Source organism: Pelmatolapia mariae, unplaced genomic scaffold (assembly GCF_036321145.2).
Source record: "Pelmatolapia mariae isolate MD_Pm_ZW unplaced genomic scaffold, Pm_UMD_F_2 NODE_ptg000260l+_length_34177_cov_1, whole genome shotgun sequence".
NCBI lineage: Eukaryota > Metazoa > Chordata > Actinopteri > Cichliformes > Cichlidae > Pelmatolapia > Pelmatolapia mariae.
The window spans coordinates 686-27678 of NW_027051950.1; the positions used below are offsets into that span (position 1 = coordinate 686).

The 26993-nt window shown below is 41.7% G+C and overlaps 1 protein-coding gene across 1 annotated transcript; it reads right to left on the minus strand.

Annotated features, from left to right (window-relative positions):
- Positions 1-2894: 2894 nt before the first annotated feature.
- Positions 2895-25751, minus strand: LOC134622880 (uncharacterized; the record flags this gene model as incomplete). The annotated part of the gene is made up of 12 exons (XM_063468191.2): positions 25728-25751; positions 20116-20320; positions 17227-17285; positions 16770-16862; positions 16388-16459; positions 16132-16216; positions 15868-15994; positions 4890-5139; positions 4513-4669; positions 4296-4383; positions 4122-4184; positions 2895-3063 (listed from the first exon to the last, which is right to left on the minus strand). Coding segments are annotated over exons 1-12 (1392 nt in total), but the record flags the coding sequence as incomplete, so codon positions are not given.
- Between the last annotated feature and the right edge of the window lie 1242 nt (positions 25752-26993).

Here is a 26993-nt window from a genome sequence, read left to right on the forward strand (position 1 = left end):
TGGATTTTGATAATTGATTTATCGATTAAAATCGATTCTGGCTTGGATAACGTGATATCGATTCATTAAAATCCTGAATCAATTTTTTAATAAAAAATTATTTTGCCTGAAAAGCCAGAATCTCAGGTTAAACCTCACAAAATTTCAACAACCACCAAACAGCTAAAACAGTAAATGAGAGCAGATACATGGATTCTGCACAAAGACGTAAACACAAAGCGCTGACCCGCCGACAGATCAGAATCAGTGAGATGTCGCCTTTCTCACCCGACGGCACGGACACGGTCGGGGCTGAAAGCCGACAGCTCACTGATTCTGATGTTTTGGCGGGTCCGCGCTTTGTGTTTACGCCCTTTTTGCGCCGATTCTAAAGCTGTTAGTTTGATCTCTCTCCAAACTAGGGATGGGTATCGTTTAGGTTTTATCCGATACTGGTGCCAAATCGGTACTTTTGAAACGGTGCCAGTGCGTAAACGGTGCTCGAACCGGTGCTTAAAGAATGGAGAACACAAACTTCGTCCAAAAACCTCTCATGATATTATTTTTAGCAGTCTCTTTTTTTTTGCAAAATGATAAGAACCGTAACAACATATAAACATCATCTGTGCAAAGATTTGTTTTTAAAGTAAAACAGTGAAAAATTACAGCCCTGTCAATACATGAATATCCAGACGTTGTACAAAAATGTCCAATTTTGGCACACAATTGGACACCATGCCAGTTGAATTTTTTAGGTATTTAAGAGCAGAAATTAATTAATTTTATTAACATGCCTAAAAATGCTTTTTTTTTTAAATACGTTTTTGAAGAATTAACCACACATTTACATGGTAATGGGCCTTTTCTGCCATGGAGCGCTTAATTGGCCTCTGGCCCTTTAAACTCTGAGGAGCTGTAACTTTGGTTTCTTTTGGTCAATTTGCGTGATTGACACATCTTTTTAATTGTTTGAGCCAATAGAGTCACAGTAACGATGCGACGTTCACCTTACTTCAACCAATCAAACGTTCCAAGGCCAAAACCCACGTGGGCCCAAATTTACTGCATGTTACGCCTGTCCAGTCACGTGTCTATAGGTGGGTCTAAAATGGAGGTTGTTGACGGAAAACGACTCTGATGCGGCTAGGTAGGCGTGGTAACTGCTGATAATCACATGGCTACCGGCTACCGGCGAAAATAACGGAGGAAATCTGGACGGTAAGCCAATTTCTGTCTTAGCGCATTTGCGCCGCTGTGTGTTTTTGTGGTCTTCTTTTGCGGCTCATTCAGTGAATTTTGGTCAGAGTGTGGTGAAACTTGGTATTTGGAATTGGTGATAGCTCTGGAAGATAACCAGCTTTTCTTTAGCCGGTTACATGAAGTCTGGAGAATTTCTGGTTCGCCTTGTTTGTTTAGCGGACTTGTGCGCATTTACATGACTGCTCGTTTAATCATGGCTTGTTTTCGTTGAGTTTGGTGGTTGTAGAAATGGTTTATATGACATTTTAGCTGAGATTCAGAGGTTTCTGTGGATACCACACATGTCTGGACTTATATTTCTCAACCCGTGTTATAACCGATTAAACGTGATCTCCTCCTTTTTGCTCGCGGTACCGGGGGCGTGGGGCTTAAAGCACTTGTTGCAGGCTGCTGAGTTTGCTTAGTTTTACTGTGAAGTACAGCAAGACTTTTGACCGCTTCGCCTTGGGCATGTTTAATATGTAGCTCTGCTCTAAAAGAACGTACGTACCTGGGCCGCCTACTATCCTTGTAAAGGTAAAATGATTGGCTACAATCCAAAGTGTATGACATCTCAAGAAAAAAAAAAGCACCGAAATAAAGCACCGAAATGTGCGCTGCTTTTCGGTCTGGTTACTACCGTTTATGTCAGAACCGGTGCCATCATGGCACCGGACACCGGTACCCATCCCTACTCCAAACAATATTGACTGAACCAGCAGCAAAAGAAGATCCAAACTACGCTTCACAAAAACTTGAATTCCCTCTTAGTTTTACTGTTTTGCTTCCACCACACTTCATGCACAGCTGTCTCTCTCTCTCTCTCTCTCTCGCTCTCTCAGTATACTTCAGCACAAATAAACCAGCTGCTAGTTGATGAGAGACACCCAGAATGGCAAACCGAAGGCCGGACAGTCCTGCTCCTCAAGGATCCACAGAAGGGACCGGTCCCATCCAACTACCGACCAATAACCTGCCTCAGTACTACATGGAAGCTCCTGTCAGGCATCATATCGGCTAAGATGAACAGGCACATGGGTCAATACATGAGCGGGGCACAGAAAAGGATGGGCAAGAATACCAGAGGCGCAACTAAGCAGCTACTGGTAGACCGAGCAGTCAGCCGAGACTGCAAGACCAGACTGACCAACCTGTGCACTGCCTGGATTGATTACAAGAAGGCCTATGACTCAATGCCCCACAGCTGGATACTGGAATGCCTAGAATTGTACAAGATCAACAGGACCCTGAGAGCCTTCAACAGGAACTCAATGGGGATGTGGCAGACAACACTAGAGGCCAACTTCAAGGCCATAGCACAAGTCACCATCAAGTGCGGGATCTACCGAGGAGATGCTCTGTCCCCACTGCTGTTCTGCATAGGCCTGAACCCGCTCAGTGAGATCATTAACAAGACTGGCTACGGATACCGACTACAGAATGGAGCAGTTGTCAGCCACCTCCTGTACATGGATGACATCAAGCTGTATGCCACGAGTGAACAAGACATCGATTCACTAATCCACACCACCAGGATATACAGCAATGACATTGGAATGTCATTCGGGCTGGAGAAGTGTAGTCGGATGGTAACAAAGAGAGGGAAGGTAGTCAGAACTGAGGGGATTGAACTACCAGAAGGCAACATTGCAGACATAGAGGACAGTTACAAGTACCTGGGGATCCCACAGGCGAATGGGAACCATGAAGAAGCCGCTAGGAAGGCTGCAACCACCAAGTACCTGCAGAGGGTCAGGTAAGTCCTGAGGAGTCAGCTGAACGGTAAGAACAAGATCAGAGCCATCAACACTTACGCCCTGCCCGTGATCAGCAGGGTGCAAGATGCTAGCAGGCAAGGCATACATGGAACGCCATAACCAAGTGGCTGGCATGGTGTACAGGAACATCTGTGCCGAGTATAACCTGGAAGTCCCGAGGTCAAAATGGGAGATGCCCCCAAGGGTGATGGAGAATGACCGAGCTAAGATCCTGTGGGACTTCCAGATACAGACGGACAAAATGGTGGTGGCTAACCAACCGGACATAGTGGTGGTAGACAAACAGAAGAAGACGGCCGCAGTGATCAATGTGGCGGTTCCGAATGACAGCAACATCAGAAAGAAGGAACACGAGAAGCTCGAGAAATACCAAGGGCTCAGAGAAGAGCTCAAGAGGATGTGGAGGGTGAAGGTGACGGTGGTCCCAGTGGTAATCGGAGCACTATGTGCAGTGACTCCCAAGCTAATCGAATGGCTCCAGCAGATCCCGGGAACAACATCGGAGATCTCTGTCCAGAAGAGCGCAGTCCTGGGAACAGCTAAGATACTGCGCAGGACCCTCAAGCTCCCAGGCCTCTGGTAGAGGACCCGAGCTTGAAGGATCGACCACCCACAGGGGCGAGTGGGAAATATTATATGTATACCACTGTGTGTCCTTCCCTCTTTAGGTCAGTAACGTTTGTTTGGGCAGTTGTTTGGTTTGTTAAGTTTGCAGTTCTCTCCCCGAGTTCAGTTTTGCTTCTTTTTATGAGTTCAAGATTTATTACTTTTGTAAATAAAATTGTAGGGGTTAAATAAATGAAAACCCTACCTTTCTAATAATTGATTTGACTCCTGCTTTTTTAACTAGGTCCATCACAATGTTATTCTATTTTTTATAGTATGTAATTATGTTTCATCTTATCCTATTGTGTTTTTCTTAATTTTTACTGCTCTTAACTTGTACTCACTGCCGTTACCAAAAATATTTCCCATGTGTGGGACTAATAAACGTTTATTTTATCTTAACTTAATGCTGATTTGATGTTTTGTTCTGGTTCTCTTATGTTTTTGTACATGACTTTGTTCAGCTGTTATGTTGTTTTAAAAGTGGTAAGATGTTCCCTGCTGTGTGGATCTGCTCACCGTTCAGTCACACTGGTGCAGTCGATCGTGCCGTCAGCAGTCTCACTGTACTGCATCTCACAGCTAGGGGGCGACAAACAACAACCTTCAGACTCATTCATACAAACACAGAATATCTACAACATGAGTAGCAGCAGCAGTCAGAGGGACTCTGAGCTTGTGATGAGGTCTTGCCTGGTGGAGCTGTACTCAGAGATCCTCAGGTCACTCAGAGACCTGCTGGAGTTTCCACACAGACCCTCCACAGATGAACCAGCAGGTCCTGCACAGGATCAGGACAGAATGAGTCAGATCAGCATCAATATTCAAAATGGACAAACACAGCAGCTCAATAAATAACAGCACAGTTTGGAGTTTACATTACATTTATTAAACTTTTTATTTTCTGTACTTTCTAAGTGGATCTGTGCGGTGTAGCCATCAAAGAAGACAGAGATGGTGAGGTTGGAGAGCGACAGCTTGGCAGTGACTCCAGTTTGGTCCTTAGAGAGCTGCACACCGTGAACCAGCTGAGGTGAGCTGCTGAGGGTCAGCGTGGAGTCGTCCAGCTGCATCACAGCAGAGACAAAGTGGAGGAAACACTGAGTGAAACATGTCAAACACACAAACAGGCTGATTTCACAGCAACAACCACTGAGTTCAGCAGCTCTGAAAGAACTGCTTTAACAGCCCTGAGAAGAAAGATGAGAGGAGACACAGAAGAGGATGAGGGAGGACTTTGGATCAGACTCCACTCTGACACATGAACTGTGGCTGTAGGTCGCTTACCTGAACTCTCCCACCTTGTTCCAGGTGAATGTAATGCACGTCCACACGCAGCGTCACACTGTCCACAAAGCTCACATCTTTACAACGTCGATCCCTGAAGTTCCCCAGAACATGGAAGTCTGGGAGTGATGGAGTCGAGAACAGAGAGTACGCACACCGATCCTGGATGGAGTCCATCTGGCCGTTGACGTCTATGATAGTGGGGCCGGTCACAGTGCAGGTGGACGCCAACATGGTGTCCAACACGCAGCTGATAAAGGCAGAAATTTAAACATTATTCAGTTATATTTTGTTTTTATAGCCCTAAATCACAACAACAGTCACTTAGACATAAAGATCCTATGACCTTAGAATGAAAACTCCAACAATCATGTCACATCCTATGTGCAACAACTTTGTCGACAGTTTGAAGGATATATGCTATCTTAACAGGAGGAAACCTGTTAGTCACTGAAGCAGGGCTCTAAAGTGCGACCAATTTGGTCGCATATGCGACGTAATTTCTCAATGGTGCAACAAAAAAAAATCGCATCGGTGCGACCAGCTGTTCGGTCCCCCAGAAAAAGTCTCTGCAACTCTGAAAGTCTCCGTGAGGTCAACAACAGACACACATTATGCCCATATCGTGGTCTAAACCAATCACAGATAGTCAGGGGCGGGACCTCTTTGATTGGCCGTGTTCCAGATATTTCTGTCTCACTACGTGTGTGCGTTTGAAAGTGCAGGCAGATAGACAGAGGTGAGTAGTAGGGCTGGGTTTCAATAGCTTTCTAATTAAAATGGATTTCAGCTTGAATAAGGTGATATTTATTTATTAAATCCTGAATCAATTTTTAAATATAAATTATTTTGCCATAAACTCACAAAACTATTTCAACAACCACCAAACAGCTAAAACAGCAAATGAGAGCAGGTAAACAGATTCTACACAACGACATAAACAAAGAGAGCGGATCAGAATCTGTGAGCTGTCGGCTTTCTCTCCCGACAGCATGAACATGGAGACGCTGTCGAGGCTGAAACAGCTCACAGATTCTGAGCTGCAGGTTTGTTTTACTCTCCAACCAAATTTCACTGAGCCAGCAGCAAAAGAAGATCCAAACTGCTGTTCCCGTTTGATAACATCCTCATTCATTTCCTCTTACCTTTGCTGTTTAGCTTCCACCAAGATAAAATCACACTTCATGCACAGCTCTGTCTCTCTCTCTCCCATTCACTTGCTTATTTCACACTGTTGTGAACAAGTGCTGACAGCAGCTGTTTTTTTTCCAAAAATGACCTCTGACAAGAAAGCCTTATTTCTGCTGTTTAATACCGAAGAAATTTTTAAAACGATGCCAAATTGCAAAATGCTCAGCAGTGTTTTTAATAAAACCTCTGTAACATTCACTTCAGCAGCATCAGGTAATTTTAGATATTGAGTCATGTTTTTCTTCAGTTTTTGATATATGCAGAATAGTTTTAAGGTTATCTGCATTAAAAATCCAGGCCAGGAATATCTCCTTCCTTGTTTTTTCTGTATTTTATCCTCAGTTACTTTGACACTAAGGCATCTGCTGTGATGCTCACACCTCTGATGAAGTCTCACAAGTGTCAGCACTGATAAATGATCAGAATTATAATATTTCTGACTAGGGATGGGTATCATTTAGGTTTTATCCGATACCGGTGCCAAACCGGTACTTTTGAAACGGTGCCGGTGCTTAAACGGTGCTCAAACCGGTGCTTAAAGAATGGAGAACACAAAATTGGTCCAAAAACCTCTCATGTTCAGCTGTTGTTGTTTTTTTTAAAGATAACAATGTTAGCCTTTTCTGCAGCTATAGGGCATATATGGTATCACTCTTGGCTGGAAGCAGTGCTTAAACAATGGAAAAAACACAAACTTTGTCTAAAAGCCGCTCATGTTTAACTGTTTTCCACTTTTTCTTTGGTCATTTTAGCCTTTTTGGCCACGGTGAAGGGAGTATCTGCTGTCAAACAAGAAGACAGCCGCATGTAGCTATGATGATGTTTGCTAGTTCACCTTACATGCATTAATTTAATAACGTGGTTAGCCTACTATGGGCAGAAATCTGTGCCATCAGAAACTGAATTTGAATAAGTTAAATTTGAATTTGAATTGCTCAGATTGAATCTGAATTGTAACTTGAATAAATGCTTTTGAACACTGAATTTGAATTAGTCTAATTTGAAATTGAATTTATGGTTTGAAAATGATCATCACTAAATTGAAATTGAATTTTATATTTTGAAAATGAATTGATTTGCTTTGAAACTGCATTTTATCCTTTAAAAATTCAACTCTCAAATAATTTCAGTTTCACTTCTCACCATTCAGTTTCAGTTCTACAATTCAATTTCAGTTCCAAAATTCAGTTTTTTGGAACTTACATCCGGTTCCGGGTCAAGCGCAGATTAGTAGAACTACTACTAGCGGACCGAAAGTGTTACTGACGGGATTCTACAGCATCTTGAGCTGAATTAAGACTTCAGAAGTCATTCGTCATGTCGAATGACCAGCGGATAAACTCTCAGGTTGGTAATAAATGTATTACATGTATAAGAACAAGCGTCATGTTAACAAATGATAGCCGTACAGCAACTTTTATGCTTATTGTAGCTGTTAGCTAAAAACGCTAATTTAGCGTAGTTTGCCCTGGATTCAGCTTTGACAAACAAATATGATCGACTGTTTCTAATAGAATTCCAAAGTTGTCATCTTGTACCCTGTCAGAGCCCTGTATGCTTGCAGAGACCCCTACAGTAGGGAAACATGCAAAACAGTGTCCAAACCTTTGTATTTGAGCTTTATTTATGTCTTACACAGCATCCCAACTCTTTAGCTAACTTAATAACTTTAGCTAAAGTGAATAGTTAGTCTAATTCATTAGTACAGCATTACTGGATCACCTGTTTGAAGTGATATAATATAATATACAACTATCACTGAAGCAGCAAACTTTGTAAATAAACAACACTTCTCATTCTCTAAACGTTTGGCCACAGCTGTAGATTACACTATCAGTGCTTGTTCACTCTTGACAATAATTACATTTCTAAATTCTCTTTGTGCATTTACAGGTAAACAATATCTAATATTTTATCTAAATGACTGCTTTGTCTTTGAAAAGGTGAAGAGCCTGAGGCTGGTGACAGTCCAGTTCTACTCCAAGTACATCCTTACGGTGGCTCACAGGACAAGGCTACATTCCTGTCCTGCCAGAAGAGAAGAGAAACTTCAGTCTTCATGCAGTTCAACTACACCTGTCATATTCCATATGACAGGGGTCTCAAACTCCAGTCCTCAAGGGCCGGTGTCATGCAACTTTTCCATGCCCTCGAGGACTGGAGTTTGAGACCCCTGCCGTATGGTGTTCATGCAGTTTTCTACCCCACAGTTACAGCATGTCTGACTGCCTGTTCAGCATATGTAAAAATATATGAGTTTAAGCATGTGATGACTAAGGCCTTCCATTATGGTGTTTGTCATCATTTCACAGACATCTGGATGATCATTTGGAATAAACTAAAAACTAAAAACTTGTTACTTCATCTTTTATCTTTATTATTATTATTGTTATTTTACATTTTTCATTGTTAGGCAGTCTTCTGAAATATAAGAACTTCTCCTGGTTTTAATGGCACTTTGGATTTCCTTACTTTCTGTTCCACTTCCAAACCCAAATAGATGCTGACACAGTAACATGGAAGAGGGAAAGAAGTTGGAAAGGACTACTACAAATAAACCTAATGCCTAACAATGAAAAATGTAAAATAACAATAATAATAATAAAGATAAAAGATGAAGTAACAAGTTTTTAGTTTTTAGTTTATTCCAAATGATCATCCAGATGTCTGTGAAATGATGACAAACACCATAATGGAAGGCCTTAGTCATCACATGCTTAAACTCATATATTTTTACATATGCTGAACAGGCAGTCAGACATGCTGTAACTGTGGGGTAGAAAACTGCATGAACACCATACGGCAGGGGTCTCAAACTCCAGTCCTCGAGGGCATGGAAAAGTTGCATGACACCGGCCCTTGAGGACTGGAGTTTGAGACCCCTGTCATACGGAATATGACACGTGTAGTTGAACTGCATGAAGACTCTGAAGTTTCTCTTCTCTTCTGGCAGGACAGGAATGTGGCCTTGTCCTGTGAGCCACCGTAAGGATGTACTTGGAGTAGAACTGGACTGTCACCAGCCTCAGGCTCTTCACCTTTTCAAAGACAAAGCAGTCATTTAGATAAAATATTAGATATTGTTTACCTGTAAATGCACAAAGAGAATTTAGAAATGTAATTATTGTCAAGAGTGAACAAGCACTGATAGTGTAATCTACAGCTGTGGCCAAACGTTTAGAGAATGAGAAGTGTTGTTTATTTACAAAGTTTGCTGCTTCAGTGATAGTTGTATATCATATTATATCACTTCAAACAGGTGATCCAGTAATGCTGTACTAATGAATTAGACTAACTATTCACTTTAGCTAAAGTTATTAAGTTAGCTAAAGAGTTGGGATGCTGTGTAAGACATAAATAAAGCTCAAATACAAAGGTTTGGACACTGTTTTGCATGTTTCCCTACTGTAGGGGTCTCTGCAAGCATACAGGGCTCTGACAGGGTACAAGATGACAACTTTGGAATTCTACTAGAAACAGTCGATCATATTTGTTTGTCAAAGCTGAATCCAGGGCAAACTACGCTAAATTAGCGTTTTTAGCTAACAGCTACAATAAGCATAAAAGTTGCTGTACGGCTATCATTTGTTAACATGACGCTTGTTCTTATACATGTAATACATTTATTACCAACCTGAGAGTTTATCCGCTGGTCATTCGACATGACGAATGACTTCTGAAGTCTTAATTCAGCTCAAGATGCTGTAGAATCCCGTCAGTAACACTTTCGGTCCGCTAGTAGTAGTTCTACTAATCTGCGCTTGACCCGGAACCGGATGTAAGTTCCAAAAAACTGAATTTTGGAACTGAAATTGAATTGTAGAACTGAAACTGAATGGTGAGAAGTGAAACTGAAATTATTTGAGAGTTGAATTTTTAAAGGATAAAATGCAGTTTCAAAGCAAATCAATTCATTTTCAAAATATAAAATTCAATTTCAATTTAGTGATGATCATTTTCAAACCATAAATTCAATTTCAAATTAGACTAATTCAAATTCAGTTTTCAAAAGCATTTATTCAAGTTACAATTCAGATTCAATCTGAGCAATTCAAATTCAAATTTAACTTATTCAAATTCAGTTTCTGATGGCACAGATTTCTGCCCATAGCCTACTCAACATTAATTACAAACAACAACATTAAGCTACTCACGCAGAGAAGAACGGCTGCTGCTGCCATCATCATCCGTCATCATTTCTGCTACACTGGCAGGGCTAGGGGCCAGGACTCTCCTCTTCAGGTTCTCGGGGGATGTTGCTAACTCCAGGTCCGATAACAGGCACCACACCCGCAGTAGATGTGCTCGGTGTGAGGTCTCGCAGCAAGCTATCAAACACGGTGCATTTCTCGGCTTTAAAAAAAAACGCTATGCCTCGCCAGGTGTTTCATCAGATTCGAGGTGTTACCTCCTTTGACAGTATCACAGTATCACCTTAAAGCACTTGTTGCAGGCTGCTGAGTTTGCATCTTTTGCTGCGAAGTACAGCCAGACTTTTGACCGCTTAGCCTTGGGTATTTTTAATTTGTAGTAGTGATGGGTCGTTCGCGAACGAAATGGCTCTTAGAGCCGGTTATTTGAAGTGAACGACGGCGAGCCGTGGTTTTTTTTTTCTTTCTCTCACCCTCTCTCTCTCTCACTTTTTTTCCGCTTCACTCCGCAGGCGAGCCTTCTGCTTTGCGCTGGGAAGAGGGGGGAGGGGCGGTAGTTACAGTCGCAGTAGCACAGGAACAGAGCGGGAGTATGGGCAGAAATCTGTGCCATCAGAAACTGAATTTGAATAAGTTAAATTTGAATCTGAATTGTAACTTGAATAAATGCTTTTGAAAACTGAATTTGAATTAGTCTAATTTGAAATTGAATTTATGGTTTGAAAATGATCATCACTAAATTGAAATTGAATTTTATATATTGAAAATGAATTCATTTGCTTTGAAACTGCATTTTATCCTTTAAAAATTCAGCTCTCGAATAATTTCAGTTTCACTCTCACCATTCAGTTTCAGTTCTACAATTCAATTTCAGTTCCAAAATTCAGTTTTTTGGAACTTACTTCCGGTTCCGGTTCAAGCGCAGTAATGCTGCACTAATGAATTAGACTAACTATTCACTTTAGCTAAAGTTATTAAGTTAGCTAAAGAGTTGGGATGCTGTGTGAGACATAAATAAAGCTAAAATACAAAGGTTTGGACACCGTTTTGCATGTTTCCCTACTGTAGGGGTCTCTGCAAGCATACAGGGCTCTGACAGGGTACAAGATGACAACTTTGGATTTCTACTAGAAACAGTCGATCATATTTGTTTGTCAAAGCTGAATCCAGGGCAAACTAGGCTAAATTAGCGTTTTTAGCTAACAGCTACAATAAGCATAAAAGTTAGTGTACGGCTATCAATTATTAACATGACGCTTGTTCTTATACATGTAATACATTTATTACCAACCTGAGAGTTTATCCGCTGGTCATTCGACATGACGAATGACTTCTGAAGTCTTAATTGAGCTCAAGACGCTGTAGATTCCCGTCAGTAACACTTTCGGCCCGCTGGTAAAACGTAGTTCTATTAATCTGCGCTTGAACCGGAACCGGAAGTAAGTTCCAAAAAACTGAAATTGAATTGTTGAACTGAAACTGAATGGTGAGAGTGAAACTGAAATTATTCGAGAGCTTAATTTTTAAAGGATAAAATGTAGTTTCAAAGCAAATGAATTCATTTTCAATATATAAAATTCAATTTCAATTTAGTGATGATCATTTTCAAACCATAAATTCAATTTCAAATTAGACTAATTCAAATTCAGTTTTCAAAAGCATTTATTCAAGTTACAATTCAGATTCAAATTTAACTTATTCAAATTCAGTTTCTGATGGCACAGATTTCTGCCCATACGGGAGGGAGAGAGAGAGAAAGAGAGCCAGGGACAACAACGTCACATTAAAAAGGTATAGTAATCATCCACAACTATTTTCAGTTGCAGATGACAAAGGATTCAGAAAGTTTATTCATGCAGGCCCATATGACAGAGAATATGCATCTAATTTTTTCATATTTAATTTATATTTAATTGTGCTGTGGTTTGCAGTGTTTTGTGTTGTTTCATTTTAAATTTGTTTAAAAGGAAAAGCTGAAAATTTAAATAGTTAAAAGTTGAACAGTGACTAGTTGGTTTTTGTATTATATGATTTATTTATTACTTTTTATGTGGAGTGACTAAATAAAAGTATATTTACGGTGGCCCCTAGAGACAAAGCAGCTACATACTCCAAAACACGTAAAAACTCAGAAGCACGTAAAAACTCCAAAACACATAAAAACTCAGGCTACATCCACACGTACCTGGGTATTTTTGAAAACGGAGATTTCTAAAAATGTCTATTTTTGAAAACTCAGTTTTTGCATTTACGATGAGGAAAACGGAGAAAACGCAGCGTCAAAGATGTGCGCCTTTTTTGACGTCACACTGTGCGCCACGTTTTGTTTCGGTGAAATGAATTTCTACAATACTGTTACTGTTAATTGTACTCTCTGCAGTGTTTAAATGCTTACATATACACACACAGTTACTGTCCCTCCACACATACGACTCGGTTCTGCTTCTACGCCCCATCTTTGTTTACTATTTCCCACCGAGGCTTCTAGACTTCTGATTGGCCAATATTTCTACACGTTTAGGAATATATCGGCACCTGTTGCTTTGGCATGCTCCTAGCAGCGTTTTCCTTCATTTCTGCATTTACATGTGGACGGGATTATTTTTTAAAACGAAAACAGAAAATCTCTGTTTTCAAAAATACCCGTGTACGTGTGGACGTAGCCTCAGAAGCCCGTAAAAATTCCAAAACATGTACAAAAGACAACAGAAGTGCTCCAGAATGCTAGGCGCAGTGTTGAGCTTTTGTTACCTAGAGGCTACACAAGCCAGCAAGTACCAACGACCGGTGTGTGGTAGTAAGAGGTAAATGAACTTTTTTTTTAAATTATTTGAATATATATGAGTGCTTGTGTATAAATACACAAACAATACACATATGCTTTCAATTGTGTAATTTAAGTGATCTAGGTAGCTCTGTTTTGGAAGTTCAGTTAAAGCTAGAAATGTGTTTTAGATTTTGTACGTGCTTTTTGGAGTTTGTACGTGTCTCTAGGGGCCACTGTATATATTTATATATAAACATATATAAATAAAACCACTTTTTTTACATCAGTAATTGCTTTTGTGAATAATTTTATATTACTGTAATAATAAATTAATTAAAGCAACAAAACAACCTGAAGAGCCGGTTCGGAGCCGAAAGAGCCGGCTATTTTTAGTGAGCCGAGCCGAAAGAGCCGGTTCTCTAAAAAGAGCCGGAAATCCCATCACTAATTTGTAGCTCTACTCTAAAAGAACGTACGTACCTGGGCCCGCCTACTATCCTCGGAAACGTAAAATGATTGGCTAGAATTGGCTCAGGAAAAAAAAAAAAAGCACCGAAATGTGCGCTGCTTTTTGGTCTGGTTACTACCGTTTATGTCAGAACTGGTGCCACCGGTACCCATCCCTATTTCTGACTGTCTGAGGCAAAATTGAATCGAATCAAATAGGGAATCAAAGCAAATCTGGACATTGTGAATGGAATCAAATCGATTATTGAAACCAGTGACGTATCATTCTCAAACATTTAGAGAATGAGAAGTGTTGTTTTTGTGGTTATATTTAGCCCGAGTGAGTAGCTTAGGCCTGACAGAAGTGGATGTAGCTTTGGGCATTAAGAAAAGATGAAAAGGACGATTAATAACTTTTTTGTTGAGTTAAGGCCTGATCCATCTAAAATTCATAGCCAGTGCTCTGACTCGCAGCCATCAACCTCTCAGGTTATGTCTAACACTGGTCCTGAGACGGCATCAGATAATGAGCCACAGCCAGAGCCAGGGCCCACTGAACGTAAAAGGGGGACGTTTATACATTTGGAAGAGAGTGGCTTGACCAGTTTCACTGGCTAAGATACAGTAAAGTTAACAACATGATGCACTGCCTTTACTGTCGTGAGTGTGGAAAGCCCATGGCCGACAATACTGCATTTGTGACTGGTGTGAATACATTTCAAATTGAAACACTGAAAAAGCACAGTGTATCCAGAAAACACATTATATGCTGTGATAAATGCACTGCCCAAGTGTCCCCTCTCTTCACTGTCCTTCAGCAGCAGGCAGCAGCAAACAGGTCATCAGAGGAGCCGAGATGATGAATTAGTGTAACATTGTATACAATATTGCCAAAGAGTGCCAAAGTGCCAACGCACTTTAAGCACAAGCACTTTTTCAGTATCTTTCTTGTAGGAATTTGCTCTAAATAAAGAACTTTGTGTTGACGAGATTGTTAGTTAATCATTTACAAATCAATATTGTGTCAGGGTCCTGGGTCTGAGCGACCCAGGATCTCTGAGCAGTTATGGACTTGTGTTATATTATATGTATTTCATATGTATTTTTGGTGTTGCTACCCCGTTTCTCTATGCTTGTACATATGTGTGTGTGTGGGTGGCTGTGTGTCTGAGCACTCGTTTACAGACGTCTTCAGGCCTAGTGGGTGTGGCCAGTCCCCTAGCCTAAGCAGGGCCACACCCGAAACCACACACCTGCTGCTGATCAGGCTCGTCGGGGGAGCTTGGAGCTCCCACCGATGCGGGATCATTGAGTGAGACTTCACGTCAGTCTTAGCTCAGTTAAAGTCTGTGAGTGTATGCCTAAAGGAATACAGTGTCTTGACGGCTGCCTCTGTTATTTTCCCCTCAGGAGGCGCATGGAACATCGGAGGGCAGCAGGCACGGGGTGTGTGTGTGGACACACGAGAGTGGAGAACACGGAGCACGGACTTTTTGAGAAGACAGGACACGGGAGTCACGGGAGAGCACGGGGATTTACTGTTATTGTTTCATTCACTATAAATAAATGCACTGCTTAGACACAGAGTACCGCGACTGGGTCCTCTTTTCCCACAGTCTGCCACGCAGCCCGTGACATATTGTCTGTATGGACAGCAATAAAAAAATGTGAAGATTTAAAACAGTGGGGTTAAGCAATGTAGTTGAAAAAAATTGGGTGCAACTTTTGTGCTGATGCATGTAAGAAAAACAAGTTAGGCGCACCACTGCAACCGTGGCAAAAAGTTAGTCTAGAGCCCTGTGAAGGGAAGCCAATACAGGAGAAATCTGCTCTCTCTTTCTGGTCCCTGTCAGTACTCTTGCTGCAGCATTTTGGATTAGCTGAAGGCTTTTCAGGGAGTTTTTTAGGACATCCTGATAATAATGAATTACAGTAGTCCAGCCTGGAAGTAATAAACGCATGAACTAGTTTTTTAGCATCACTCTGAGACAGGATATTTCTAATTTTAGAGATGTTGCGCAAATGGAAGAAAGCAGTCTTACATATTTGTTTAATATGTGCACTGAAGGACATATCCGGGTCAACAACAAACATCCAACCATGAACATCTTAATGAGCTGCTGTTGGGAGCTGCAGCCACCAGGGGGAGCTCTCATGTTCAAGACATCTCAGAGAAAAACCTGATGGTGGCGCTACAGGAGATGCCAGCCTGACAAACAGAAGGGATTGAACTGAAACCTGATTCATAATATAATCCAGCTGTGAATCAGCAGCTGTGCATAAAGTGTGAGCTTTTTATCAAACTCACTGTTCACTGAGCTCTTTGCTCTGATTAGAGCGGCTGTTCAAAATGAGTTCAATTACTGCTGATGTAATGCTAACACCTCCTGCTTTCATTTAAATATAAAGAAGACAAATTTACATGTTGTTGCCTTGACAATGCTCCTGCGGTCCACAGCTGGAGGTGTGGAGGACTGCGGTCTCATCACAGATGAGACTGAAGCAGGTTTCTGGAGAGTTGATCACTGTACCAGGTCGATACATCTGACCTGAGGATTGAAGGAATTCAAACACTCACAGATCACTGACTCGTTTAACAACTGTGAGCACAAACATCCCTGTAACATTCAAATAGTTCAATTTTACAGAATCACAAAGTCGAGTTTGGAGCTTTAGTTTCACGTACCTGAGTAACTGCATCCACTGAGGTCTATGAAATAATCCGCATATGAAGGAGCAGAATGTATTGAATTGACCGTGTTTCCACCAACCTGAAGCACAAACATCTGGACAGAAACAAACACAATCGATGTTCCGACCACAAAGCAGAGACAACGTCAGACTTGTTAAGATGAAGACAATGTTTGTGTTAGAAAGTATTTAATGTAGTATTTAAACATTTACAGATGTGTATGATTGTTTATGACAACTCAGAGACTCACCACTGGATCAGAGATGTATTTATAGAAGTACAGAGCCGCATGTGTCCCGAAGTTAAACAGATAGTAATAAATCTGTAAAGAGCAAACACAAATGTTTCAGACACTGCAGGAAGTTTCTCCTTAAAGCTTTTACAAAAGTGTTTGATGTGATAAAATCTCAAATTTTATTTTGGGTTTTCAGTGTTTATACAATTAATTTGATGTAAAACAGTGAAAAGTGACACCATCACATTTAACTGTGTGATACAGAAACACTCACATTAGAGAAAGATATCAAAAAATAGCATTCCAAACTTTTTCTAATGGTTGGTAAATTTTGACGAATAAAATTTTCAACACCAGAGGAATATTGTAGATTTATCCAAAAGTAAAAACTCTGTGCGCCCTGTGAACTCTGCACAAGACAGTTGCCTCCAGTTTCAGGACTGAAAAAGCCGTTGAAACAGATGGTAACATATCCAGATGTTATGTTCACCTGTGGAAAATCAGAGACACAACGAGTCAAACATCAACATCTTTTGTGCTTTGAGTCATTTACAGCTGAACTGTTGGTGTCAGAGCTGCTCAGGTTTCAGTCAGAGCTCTCGCTCTGCTTCAGGAAGCTGCATCAGCTGATGTTCACATACTCAGCATCACTGCAGAGGACATTAATGAGACTCTGAGCTTAAAGCCAGCTGCCCTCTGAGGGCCTGAACCCGTGAACAGAGAGTGTGTGACCTTCATTAACTGCTGATGTTCACTCAGTCTGCAAACATGATCTCTGCCACAGGTGGAGACTAAACAGCAACAGTGATGGAAACACAAAGATCTGCTAAAGCATCAGGCTTCATCCTACTCACATAGAGCTGCTCGTACTTCTGTCCATAATACGTGATGGGACATAAGCTGATGTTCAACACTTAAGACTGATAGAACCACTGACCATCTGAAGACACAGAGACACATGAGAGCTGTGAGCTACAGTCTGTTGGCTGGTCGGACAAACATTTGCTGACGATGTCAGATTATTTGTACTTAAAGCTTTCTTCATCATCACTCTTATGTTTTTGTACTCGAGTATTGTGAGGACACTTTCAAAATGGCTGCCAGGTGTGTGTGTTTACCTGTCAGTGCTATGAGAGCACACAGGCAGAGCAGAGGGCGGAGCATGTTGGAGAGAGCCAATCAGCTGAAAGATCCCTGAAACACAAACATTTTGAAAATTCTAACGTTTAGAGTCACTTTATTTTCACTTTAAACTTTTTTCTAAAAAGTTTAATTTCACCAATGTAAAGTGTAAAGCCTTCACCACCCAGAGAATAAAATATGATCATGTGTTTTTAAACTCGTTTGTGACAAGGTCACTTCATTTGTGTTGTTCGGACTCATTAAATCAAACATTATTTCCTTTTGGCTTGTACAGTTCAGTATTTGCCTCGAGCATAAACATGAACATGAGCTGTGTTTCTGTGGAAAACCAACCTGTGCTGTGTTTTTGATTCTGCTGAAAACAATAAGACAAAAAACAGTTATTGATAGTTTGAAGTGTTTGATGTATGAAATTATACACAACACACTCTGTCACAGTAATGTTACAAAGACAAACTTGTAGATGGCATAATACATTATTAGGTCTATATAACATCACACATTAACAAAATACAAAACATTTTATTCTGTAACAACACAAAAACCCTCTGAGTGTTTTTGTGTCCACTGAGCAATGTTGTCAGTGTCATGTGACGCACTCACACATTCATCAAACTGTGTTCGGACTCGTCAGCTTTGACGTGTTCACAGGTTCCTGTCATCAGGGCCTGAGCAGCAGCTTTCTTTAGTAGTGATGTTCGATTCGTGAACGAATCGTTCAATACTCGAGAATCACTTTACTGACTCGTGAATCATGATTCACAAGCGCAACTGACTCACTGACTCATCTCTGTTGCTGTTAGCAAACTAATTCCATTAGTAGAAATATATCTAGCTTATAGTTAAAATTGTGGGGGAAAAAACAACAGCCAGTTTATTAACAAAAACATTCCTGCTCTGAACTGGAAGAAAAAACCCTGAGTAGAAGCTCACATCAAGACAATAGCTCCTTGGTTCACAGTAGCATCGCTCAGCTAGCATGCTAACAGCACATTTGAGGTACTCACCCCCTCCTTTCCTGTGCTGAATCATAGCTTAAGGCGAATCACTCACCCCCTCCCTCCTGGCTCACAGCTCAAACGAGTTGAACGAATCACTGACTCACTGACTCACCCCCTCCCTTCCTGTTACGAATCACTCACTCACTCACCCCCTCCCTCCTGTCTCACAGCTTCTTCTTCTTCTTCTTCTTCTTGGTTGGAAACCAATGTTAAGGCACTTTATCGCCCCCTGGCTCACAGCTCAGTGGACATTTAGATGAGAAAATATATATTTGACACATTTAAGGAAAATACAAATAAAATAAAAATTAATAAATGTTCCCTTTAGAATTTTTTTGTTCTTTTTTGCTCTAAAGAAAATAGTTGTTTTCTTTTACAATCATTCATCTTAGCAGTAGGATTTATATTAAAAGAGAAACAAATTAAGTTTGAGTGAAAATATACATTTTTGCACTCTCTGGTCAACTGACTCAGTGACTCAAATGACTCAAGAAACCCGATTCACTTTGGTGAGTGACTCATTAAAACTTGATTCAGTAAAAAAAATCGAATTTCCCATCACTATTCTTTAGCTCTGAAGGTTAAATAAAGGTGGGTGTGTCTTCGGCCCGGGGCGTTCGGGGCTCCAGGGTAAAAATAAATGTTTATAAAGTAAAGATGTGTTCAGGCGTCACAGTTTATCTGGGCAGAAGTCACACTCACGTCTCTGACCAGACTATCCAATCATCACAAACCAATCACAGTACTGCATTCTTCCGACAGCACCTGAAAGCTGACAGTGTTGATTGGTCCAGGTCTGACAAACTGGTGTTTGCTAACCAGCTGAAGCTCATCAACGATGGACATAAGAAGCTTTATTAAAAAGAAAATTGAGGGAGGGGCAGGAGGGCGAGTCACCAGCTTGTTGGAAATTCACCAAATTATTCCAACAATGCAAAGCTGGCTTTACTTTATGTGTCAGTCAAAGTTTATTTATACAACACGTTTAAAACAACCTGTTGACCAAAGTGCTGTAGAAGTTATACAAAATAAAAACTGTATAAAAACAGTCAGTAAATCAACAATAAATAATAAATCAGATAAAATAAGTAAATAAAAGTGTGAGTGCATAAAAAGCCAGGATACTGAGCTCAGCTCGAGCTGAAAGTAAGCGAGGTTCCTGACAGGAAACACTAACAGACCAACAGCACTGTTGTATCCATGTAACAGGTTGGAGGCCCAAATAAACATGTTTCTGTTTGACTTTAGTTCAGTTTGAGGAAGTTTATCTCCAACAATGATAAATTAGACAAGCATTCAAATCTATTCTCTGTGGAGCTTTGTGCTCCAAGCACATCAGGAAAGGATCTCCTGATGTCCAGTAAGAACAGGAGGAATGATGACCACCAGCCCCAAAACACTCAGCTCAGCTTTTAACATCTGGATAAAACACTAAACGTCAGCTTTCACACCTTCATCTGTCTGTGATGTGTTTGTTGTGCAGTCTGTTAACAGTCCTAACACTAATGTGTTGTTCAGCTCTGAAATGTGTCCACTGAAGCCGTCCTGATGTGTGTTACAAGAGGCAGAGCAAGAGTCCAGGTGTGCAGCTCGTCTTACCTGCAGCTCTGATGGAGGATGAGGAGGATGAAGGCTGCTGCTCAGGAGGCTCTCTGGTGATTCTGCAGGTGGTGTCTCTGTGAAGAAGACGCTGCTCTCTCCGTCCGTCTCTCTTTATGTGGATCCTGGAGAGCAGGGTTGGAGGTGGAGTCCACGGTGGAGACACCTGATGGGAACCTCCCACTGATGGATGCTTATTCAGCCTCTTCTCACACAAACAGGACAACAGCAAACAGGAAACACTGAAATAAGTTTGTCACTGCAGGATTAAAGACATTTAACAATAATGCTGTTCATGTCTTCTTAAAGCTCTTTGTCCTGCTAACAGCTGTGATACAACTGAATCTACATTTTGTCTCACACTCTTTGTGACTGTGGTGTTATGTAGAAAGACATTTGGCCTCACCCAGTGATGCATTTAATGCAAAGACATTACCATTTTTAAAATTCTGCTCTGGCACTTTGGCAGCTTTGATGTGTTCATACATTTGTCCTCATCAGGACCAGAGCAGCAGCATTCTTCAACCTGAAGATGCCTTGAAGGTTAGTCACATGATGCAGACCTTGTTCCCAGGAATGGCTCTTTCTACATGTGGTCCATCATGAACGTGTACAGCTCCCTTCTAAAGTTTGTGTTCTTATCTCACTCAGATCTTACTAGTTATTAAAGTAAGAATGTTTAATATTAAACTCACAGCAGAAGTTAAAGTGGCACAAAAACAATTTGAGCCTCTCTCTGTGGTTTTCTCCTTCGGAATAAACATGATCCTCCATTTGGATCATATCATAGTTTTATATCAGAGACTCCATAATGGTTAATGTCAAGTTGACACCATGAACCTTTCACATAGACGGTGTCAGAGTTTCTGTTTCACTCATGTTGAACTTGTGTTGTTGTGGAGGCAGCTGTGACTATGGACCCTTTAAAGAAAAAGCTCACATTTCAACAGTAACACAACATCACTAACAGAAGCTGGAGTCACATTAGAAATCTTGTTGAGAAGACATAAAGACAAAACTTCTTCTTCAGGTGCCATGTTTCATTATGTAAAGGTTCTTTTTCAGTTTGAGGTATGTGTCATGTAAGAGCTTTACTGCACTAGTGAAGCTTTCAAAGGGTCAGAGTTACAAAATGTGCTGTTGTCACAAAACAGAAAAAAAGAAGTATCAAATGTAACAGAGCAGCAAAATCTGCACTTTTTTCTGAGCTGATGATGAACGCAGGTTCGTAAAGGTGTAAATACCTCTTTAGTTCCAGGCAGAAAGTCACTGAGACCTGCAGCAACCAAGAACCAGAACTTTTCTTTCCTCAGTGCGCTATTACTTCTGTATTATACTCCTGACACATTTATTGATAAAGCTAAAATAAATTTTAAAAAATTAAATAAAAAACATAAAAAAAATAAAATCAGAAATCCAAAGGTGTGCAAGCGGGGCTTTCCGGCAGCCATCCAACATGGATCACTGCTCAGATAAATAGATTTTTATATGGATAATGGTGAAGAGACTGGTTCCTATATAGCCCTTTTCTACTGTATCTGAGCACTCAAAGCACTTTACACAACTTGTACATTCACAAGCATTTCTTTCTATGCTGGTTCTCAGTGCTACCTATCTAACACTGACACACATTCATACGTGAGCAACATGAAATTATTAACTTGGCCAAGGTCACTTGGCATGAAGACCTGAGCAGACTAGGATCGAACCGCCCACCTTCCAGTTAGTTGGTGACCTGCACAACCACCTATATATTGCGCAAGGTTGATGAGATATGTGCAAGCATGTTGGACAGGGTTAGTCAGCTGACATTTCAACACCTCTTAATGGACAGAAAGCTGCGTGATGTATAAAATTTGTAAAATATACAGTGTTGTACATTGTTATACAAACAAAGATAAAACAAATGTCTTCATGCTTCTTCATCCATTTGTGAAAATGGAGTCATCACACTGACATATGACAGATTTGACAGCAGCAACCCCTCAAAAGCAACATTGTACCCATCAGGTACAACACAGGCTACGTTTGCTTTACATTCTCCCCACCGGATGAATCAGAATCAGAATACTTTATTGATCCCTAGGGGAAATTATTTTTTGTTACAGTACTCCATTATAAACAAACAGTAAAAAAGACAGACAATACACAACTAAGAATAGCACCATATATACATGCATATATATATATATATATATATATATATATATATATATATATATATATATATATATATATATATATATATATATATATAAAGTCACTTATTAATAAATAGCTGAAAAGGGAAGAACATCTACAATAACGGTGTAGCTGTTGCAGTAAACAGTGTGTTAAGTGGAAGAGTTGTACAGGGAGATGGCCACAGGCAGGAATGATTTCCTGTGTCGTTCAGTGTTGATTTTTGGTAATCTCAATCTTTCACTGAACGTGCTCCTGTGACTGACCAGCATGTCATGGATTGGGTGGGAGGTGTTATCCAACAATGTCGGGATTCGAAGCTAATACTACACACAATCGCAACACCAAGTAAGTTTAAAATAAGCAGGTCCCGAGAAATCGCCCTGGGTGTATGTGTCCTGAGCGTCCGGTGCGTGTCCAAGGTTTTTTATTTTCCCCCTGTCCCGTTTGGATCTTTAGCCATCAGAATTGTTGTCTTAAGGCCAAGAGAGATGCCAAGCGGATTTACTTTACCAAGTGGATCATCATGGCCTTGCCATATTGGTCCATTTGATTGACCTTTATTATAATTATGTATTTATTTTATTTTCAGTTGTTACAGTTGAGACAGACATGACTGGGGGATAGGACAGGGAGAAAGAATGAAAGAAAGAGAGGGAGAGAAAGAGAAATAGAGGGGAGAAGAGATGGTGAGAAAGGGGAGAAGAAAGAAAGAAAAAACAAACAAAACACCTGGATCACCTGTATGGAGAAAAAAAACAGAAGAGAAAACAAACAAACAAACAAAAAAAACAGCAACATAATAAATACAGCACCATCACAATAAACTAGCTAGCAGTAGATAACAGTAGATACTAAATATTAAATGTTATTGTGCAGCACGCAAGATAGACAGCGCACAATGTGCTTTGAGGTAGCAGCCAAGAAAGGTGTAGTTTGTGTCTGTGAACACCCGTGTGTACACCTGTGTGGATAAGCACGCTTGTATTCCAAAGGTTTCTCCATGTAACGGTCTGCTAGGGAGTGTGGGGAGCCATAGCCCCGTCCCCCAGGGCATGAAGCAGGTATGGAGGAGATCTAGGCCCCAGACATCCAGAGGCCCCAGAGTACAAGGACCCAAGGAGGACCACCAAAGGGGGGCAACCGTGCCACCCTCCTGGGAAGAGCTGAGTAGAGCTCCAAACGAGAGGTCACCCAGCAGCCACGGAGCAGAGGCCAGAGGGGGTTGCAGTGGCGTGCCCGCGGGCTCTGCCAGCAGCCAGCTGCGACGGAGAGGACCGAGCTTCAGGCCCAGAGGCCAGAGGCCTGAGGGCACCCCACCCCCCGGAAGGGGCCCAGCCGGGCCACAGGTGCCAGGCCCCGCCAATCAGCCACCAGGAGTGAGCCGGTACATACATGAGCGCCCAGCCCCAGTCGACAACAGAGATGGGCAGTAACGCGTTACTTGTAACGCGTTACTGTAATCCGATTACTTTTTTCAAGTAACGAGTAATGTAAGGGATTACCATTGCAAAAACGGTAATTAGATTACCGTTACTTTCCCGTAGGAACGCTGCGTTACTGCGTTACTAAAACCGTGAGTTTTTTGCAAGAATGTCTCATGACAGTGACGTAAGCGTGTGCGACGTTCGTGGCAACAGCTGTCTGCAGATCAACAATGGATAATATATCGAGTGCGGGAGAGAGTATGAGCGTGCAGCGTTTAAAGCGTGGAAGTACTGACCTTACTTTGAGTTTGATTCCATAAAAAGTGACAAAAACATTAGTGTCCGTTGTGCGTGGGAAGAAAACTTCTTTTTAAGGCGAAAAACCCCCTAAACTTCCAAGCCAGCACCGAGTGCGCTACCACGTAATGGGAAATTCACAGAGAAACTCGCGGATTCTTCCACTGACCGCCGCGGCACACCTGCACCAGGGTAAACCTCCGCCTACCCCAGTCCTGCTTTATAGGTGAAAATAGAGCAACTAGTCTTTGACTTTATTTATTTTCTGCTGTGTTTTACTTGCATCTATTTGAAAGAGTGAGTGTAAACACAAAAAAATATTTTATTTTATGTGCTGGAATGTGCAGAAAATAGATTTAAATGTTAAACAAATTTCTTCCAGTCAGAGAATCTTACATATAATTTAATTTTTGCTTGATGCATAAAGTTAAAAGATTAAAACTAATAAAACAAGTTTTAAGAAGAGACTTTTTCATTTGATTACGTTTTATATGATGGATTATGCAGAAAAAGCAGAATTGGGCTGAAAGATCTATCGCTTTATCACCTGTTCAGGTTGTAAATTGTGTTTTTAAAAAGTAACTAAGTAACTAAGTAACTAATTACTTTTGAAAATAAGTAATCAGTAAAGTAACGGGATTACTTTTTTGGGGAAGTAATCAGTAATTAGTAACTGATTACTTTTTTCAAGTAACTTGACCAACACTGGTCGACAAGAACCACCAGCACACCAACGTCTGAGGTCATCAGCCACCGGCAGGGAGTGTGGTGAGGGGAGATAGGCCGTACTTTGGAGGGCCTGAGATGTTCCCAGAGAGGTCGAGTCTAAGACCCAACCTGACATATAGACACAGACGAACAGGCGCACGCAGACTCAAACGTGCATTCCCACCCCCATATACACAACCAAATACTCGGCACTTACCCAACGTGTAGACAGACACAAATAGACACTGCACAGACAATCACACTCCCCAAACATACTCTATATCCCAGGTCCAGGTACCCCCGCCCCCAGAGGGGCAAGCCGCACCTAGACCCAGGAGATGTAACCCTTCTCTCTGGGGTGGAGGCAAGCGGACCGCCTCCTTATCTGCAGTAGCAGGGAGGCCCCGCATCCCAGACCCCAATCTGACGGCCAGCACCTCCTCCCAGCCCCCCAGCCCTGACGGCTAACAGATTCGGGGTGAGTGAAGACCCCAAACCTCCACCCACCCGCTCATATGTAGTGTTGCTGTGTGCTGTTCTAAAGTGCATTTAAAACACAGGAGGGCATGGTGCTTCCTGCCAGAGAGCAGCACGGCTCCTCCCAAAAACCCTCAGTGTCTATATGCATTAAAATTGAGGGTAGGGCACCAGCGCCAGAGGTGGGTTTGAATACACCGACCAGCCTCTGGTTGCTGTAAAACGTGCCCACCCCCAAGGCCCTATATGTATGTGTTATGTGAGAGTGTGAGTAATGTGGATGTCTAGTTTGCAGAATAAAATTGAGGCACAGGTGGCCAGAAGGGGACAGAGGGGGAGTGCCTCCCCTGCACCCTGGTGACATATCTGCACCCCAAGCCCTGCGTGTGTGGGTGGGTGTGGTAGAGCGGGAAGAGGGAGGCAGCTGAGGATGGGGAGGGAAGAAAGGGAGGGGCAAGCGGCCCCTCCCTGGGGCCAGCTCCCCCGCTGACCCCAGTAGGCTCCCCCAACTCTGGAACCCACCAGGGCAAGGGGGCCCTGGCCCATCCGGACTGGGGCCCACAGCAGCAGCACCGCCCAGCCCTACAGAGTCCGGGGCAGCCCACCCAACTCCACCGCAGAGAAAACTGCACCCACCCCATCATCCAATCATCTCCCAAACTACACAAGACAATAGACACCCAGGTTGAGTTCATTCTCTACCTCTCTTATATCTCTCCCCCACCTGCAAAGTGAGCTCCTGCAGAGAGGAGACCACCTGCAAAGATATAACAGCCTCCCCACCAGTTAGAGAGCCCCCTAGTTGGGCCGATGCACCAGAGGTCCCCTGCACTGGGGCTGAGCCCCCCTGCACCCACCCGCCCACAGCCCCGGCGACTCAACAGCCAGGACCCAAGTCCCAAAGGCCCAGCCAACCAACTGCGCCAGGTAAGGCTGGCGCACGTGGCTTACATCCATATATGAACGTAAGCCACGTGGTTACTTACTTATAAGTAACCACACCTCCCACATTTCAGAAGTTGCCGGTGCCTGGAGAGAGGAGTAAGAGTAGCAGGTGCAGGAGAGGAGTGCAGAGCTGGGACAAGGACCTGAAAAGTTGCCCACACTGCATTGGGGAAAAAAATTACAAACTGTAAATAAAACACTGACGTTGCACGGCTGAACATCAGGATATTTCTGCCACAGTGTTGGTTTTCTTTTCTTTTAATCCTTCAAACATGTGATCAATGTTCAAAATGTCTGTTGAAATAAATAAATATTTTAGGACAAATTTAATGGTTTCAGTATTTGTTACTGTTGCAGTAGCATTATTATGTGAACATGCACTCATCATCATCTCAGAATTTCTTGCTCTGTTACATTTCACACCTTTTATGTTTAGTGAAAGTGAAAGTGAAGCACTCTGAACATAAAAGTTTCCAATACAAACTAAAACATGGCACACTGAAGAAGAGGTATGTAGATGAAAGGCTACAATGTCAAAAGTCATAACAAGATTTTCAACATTACTGCAGTTTCTGTTTCTAAGTTTACTGTCATGTACAGTAATGTGCAAAAGTCTTGAGCCATCCTTCATTTCTTTCCATGTTGCTAGAAAAAAGGAAATAGGGGCAGTAATTTATTGAAACATGCAATTATATATGGAAGTACAGTATATGGAGAAAAACAGAGTTCATACAAAGCCTGAACTCTATTAGCCAAACTTTCTTGTAATTTCTTTCAGTAGTCATTAGAAATATTTTCCCAGCTTCCTGAAGGACATTCAGAGCTCTACTTCATTTTCATGGT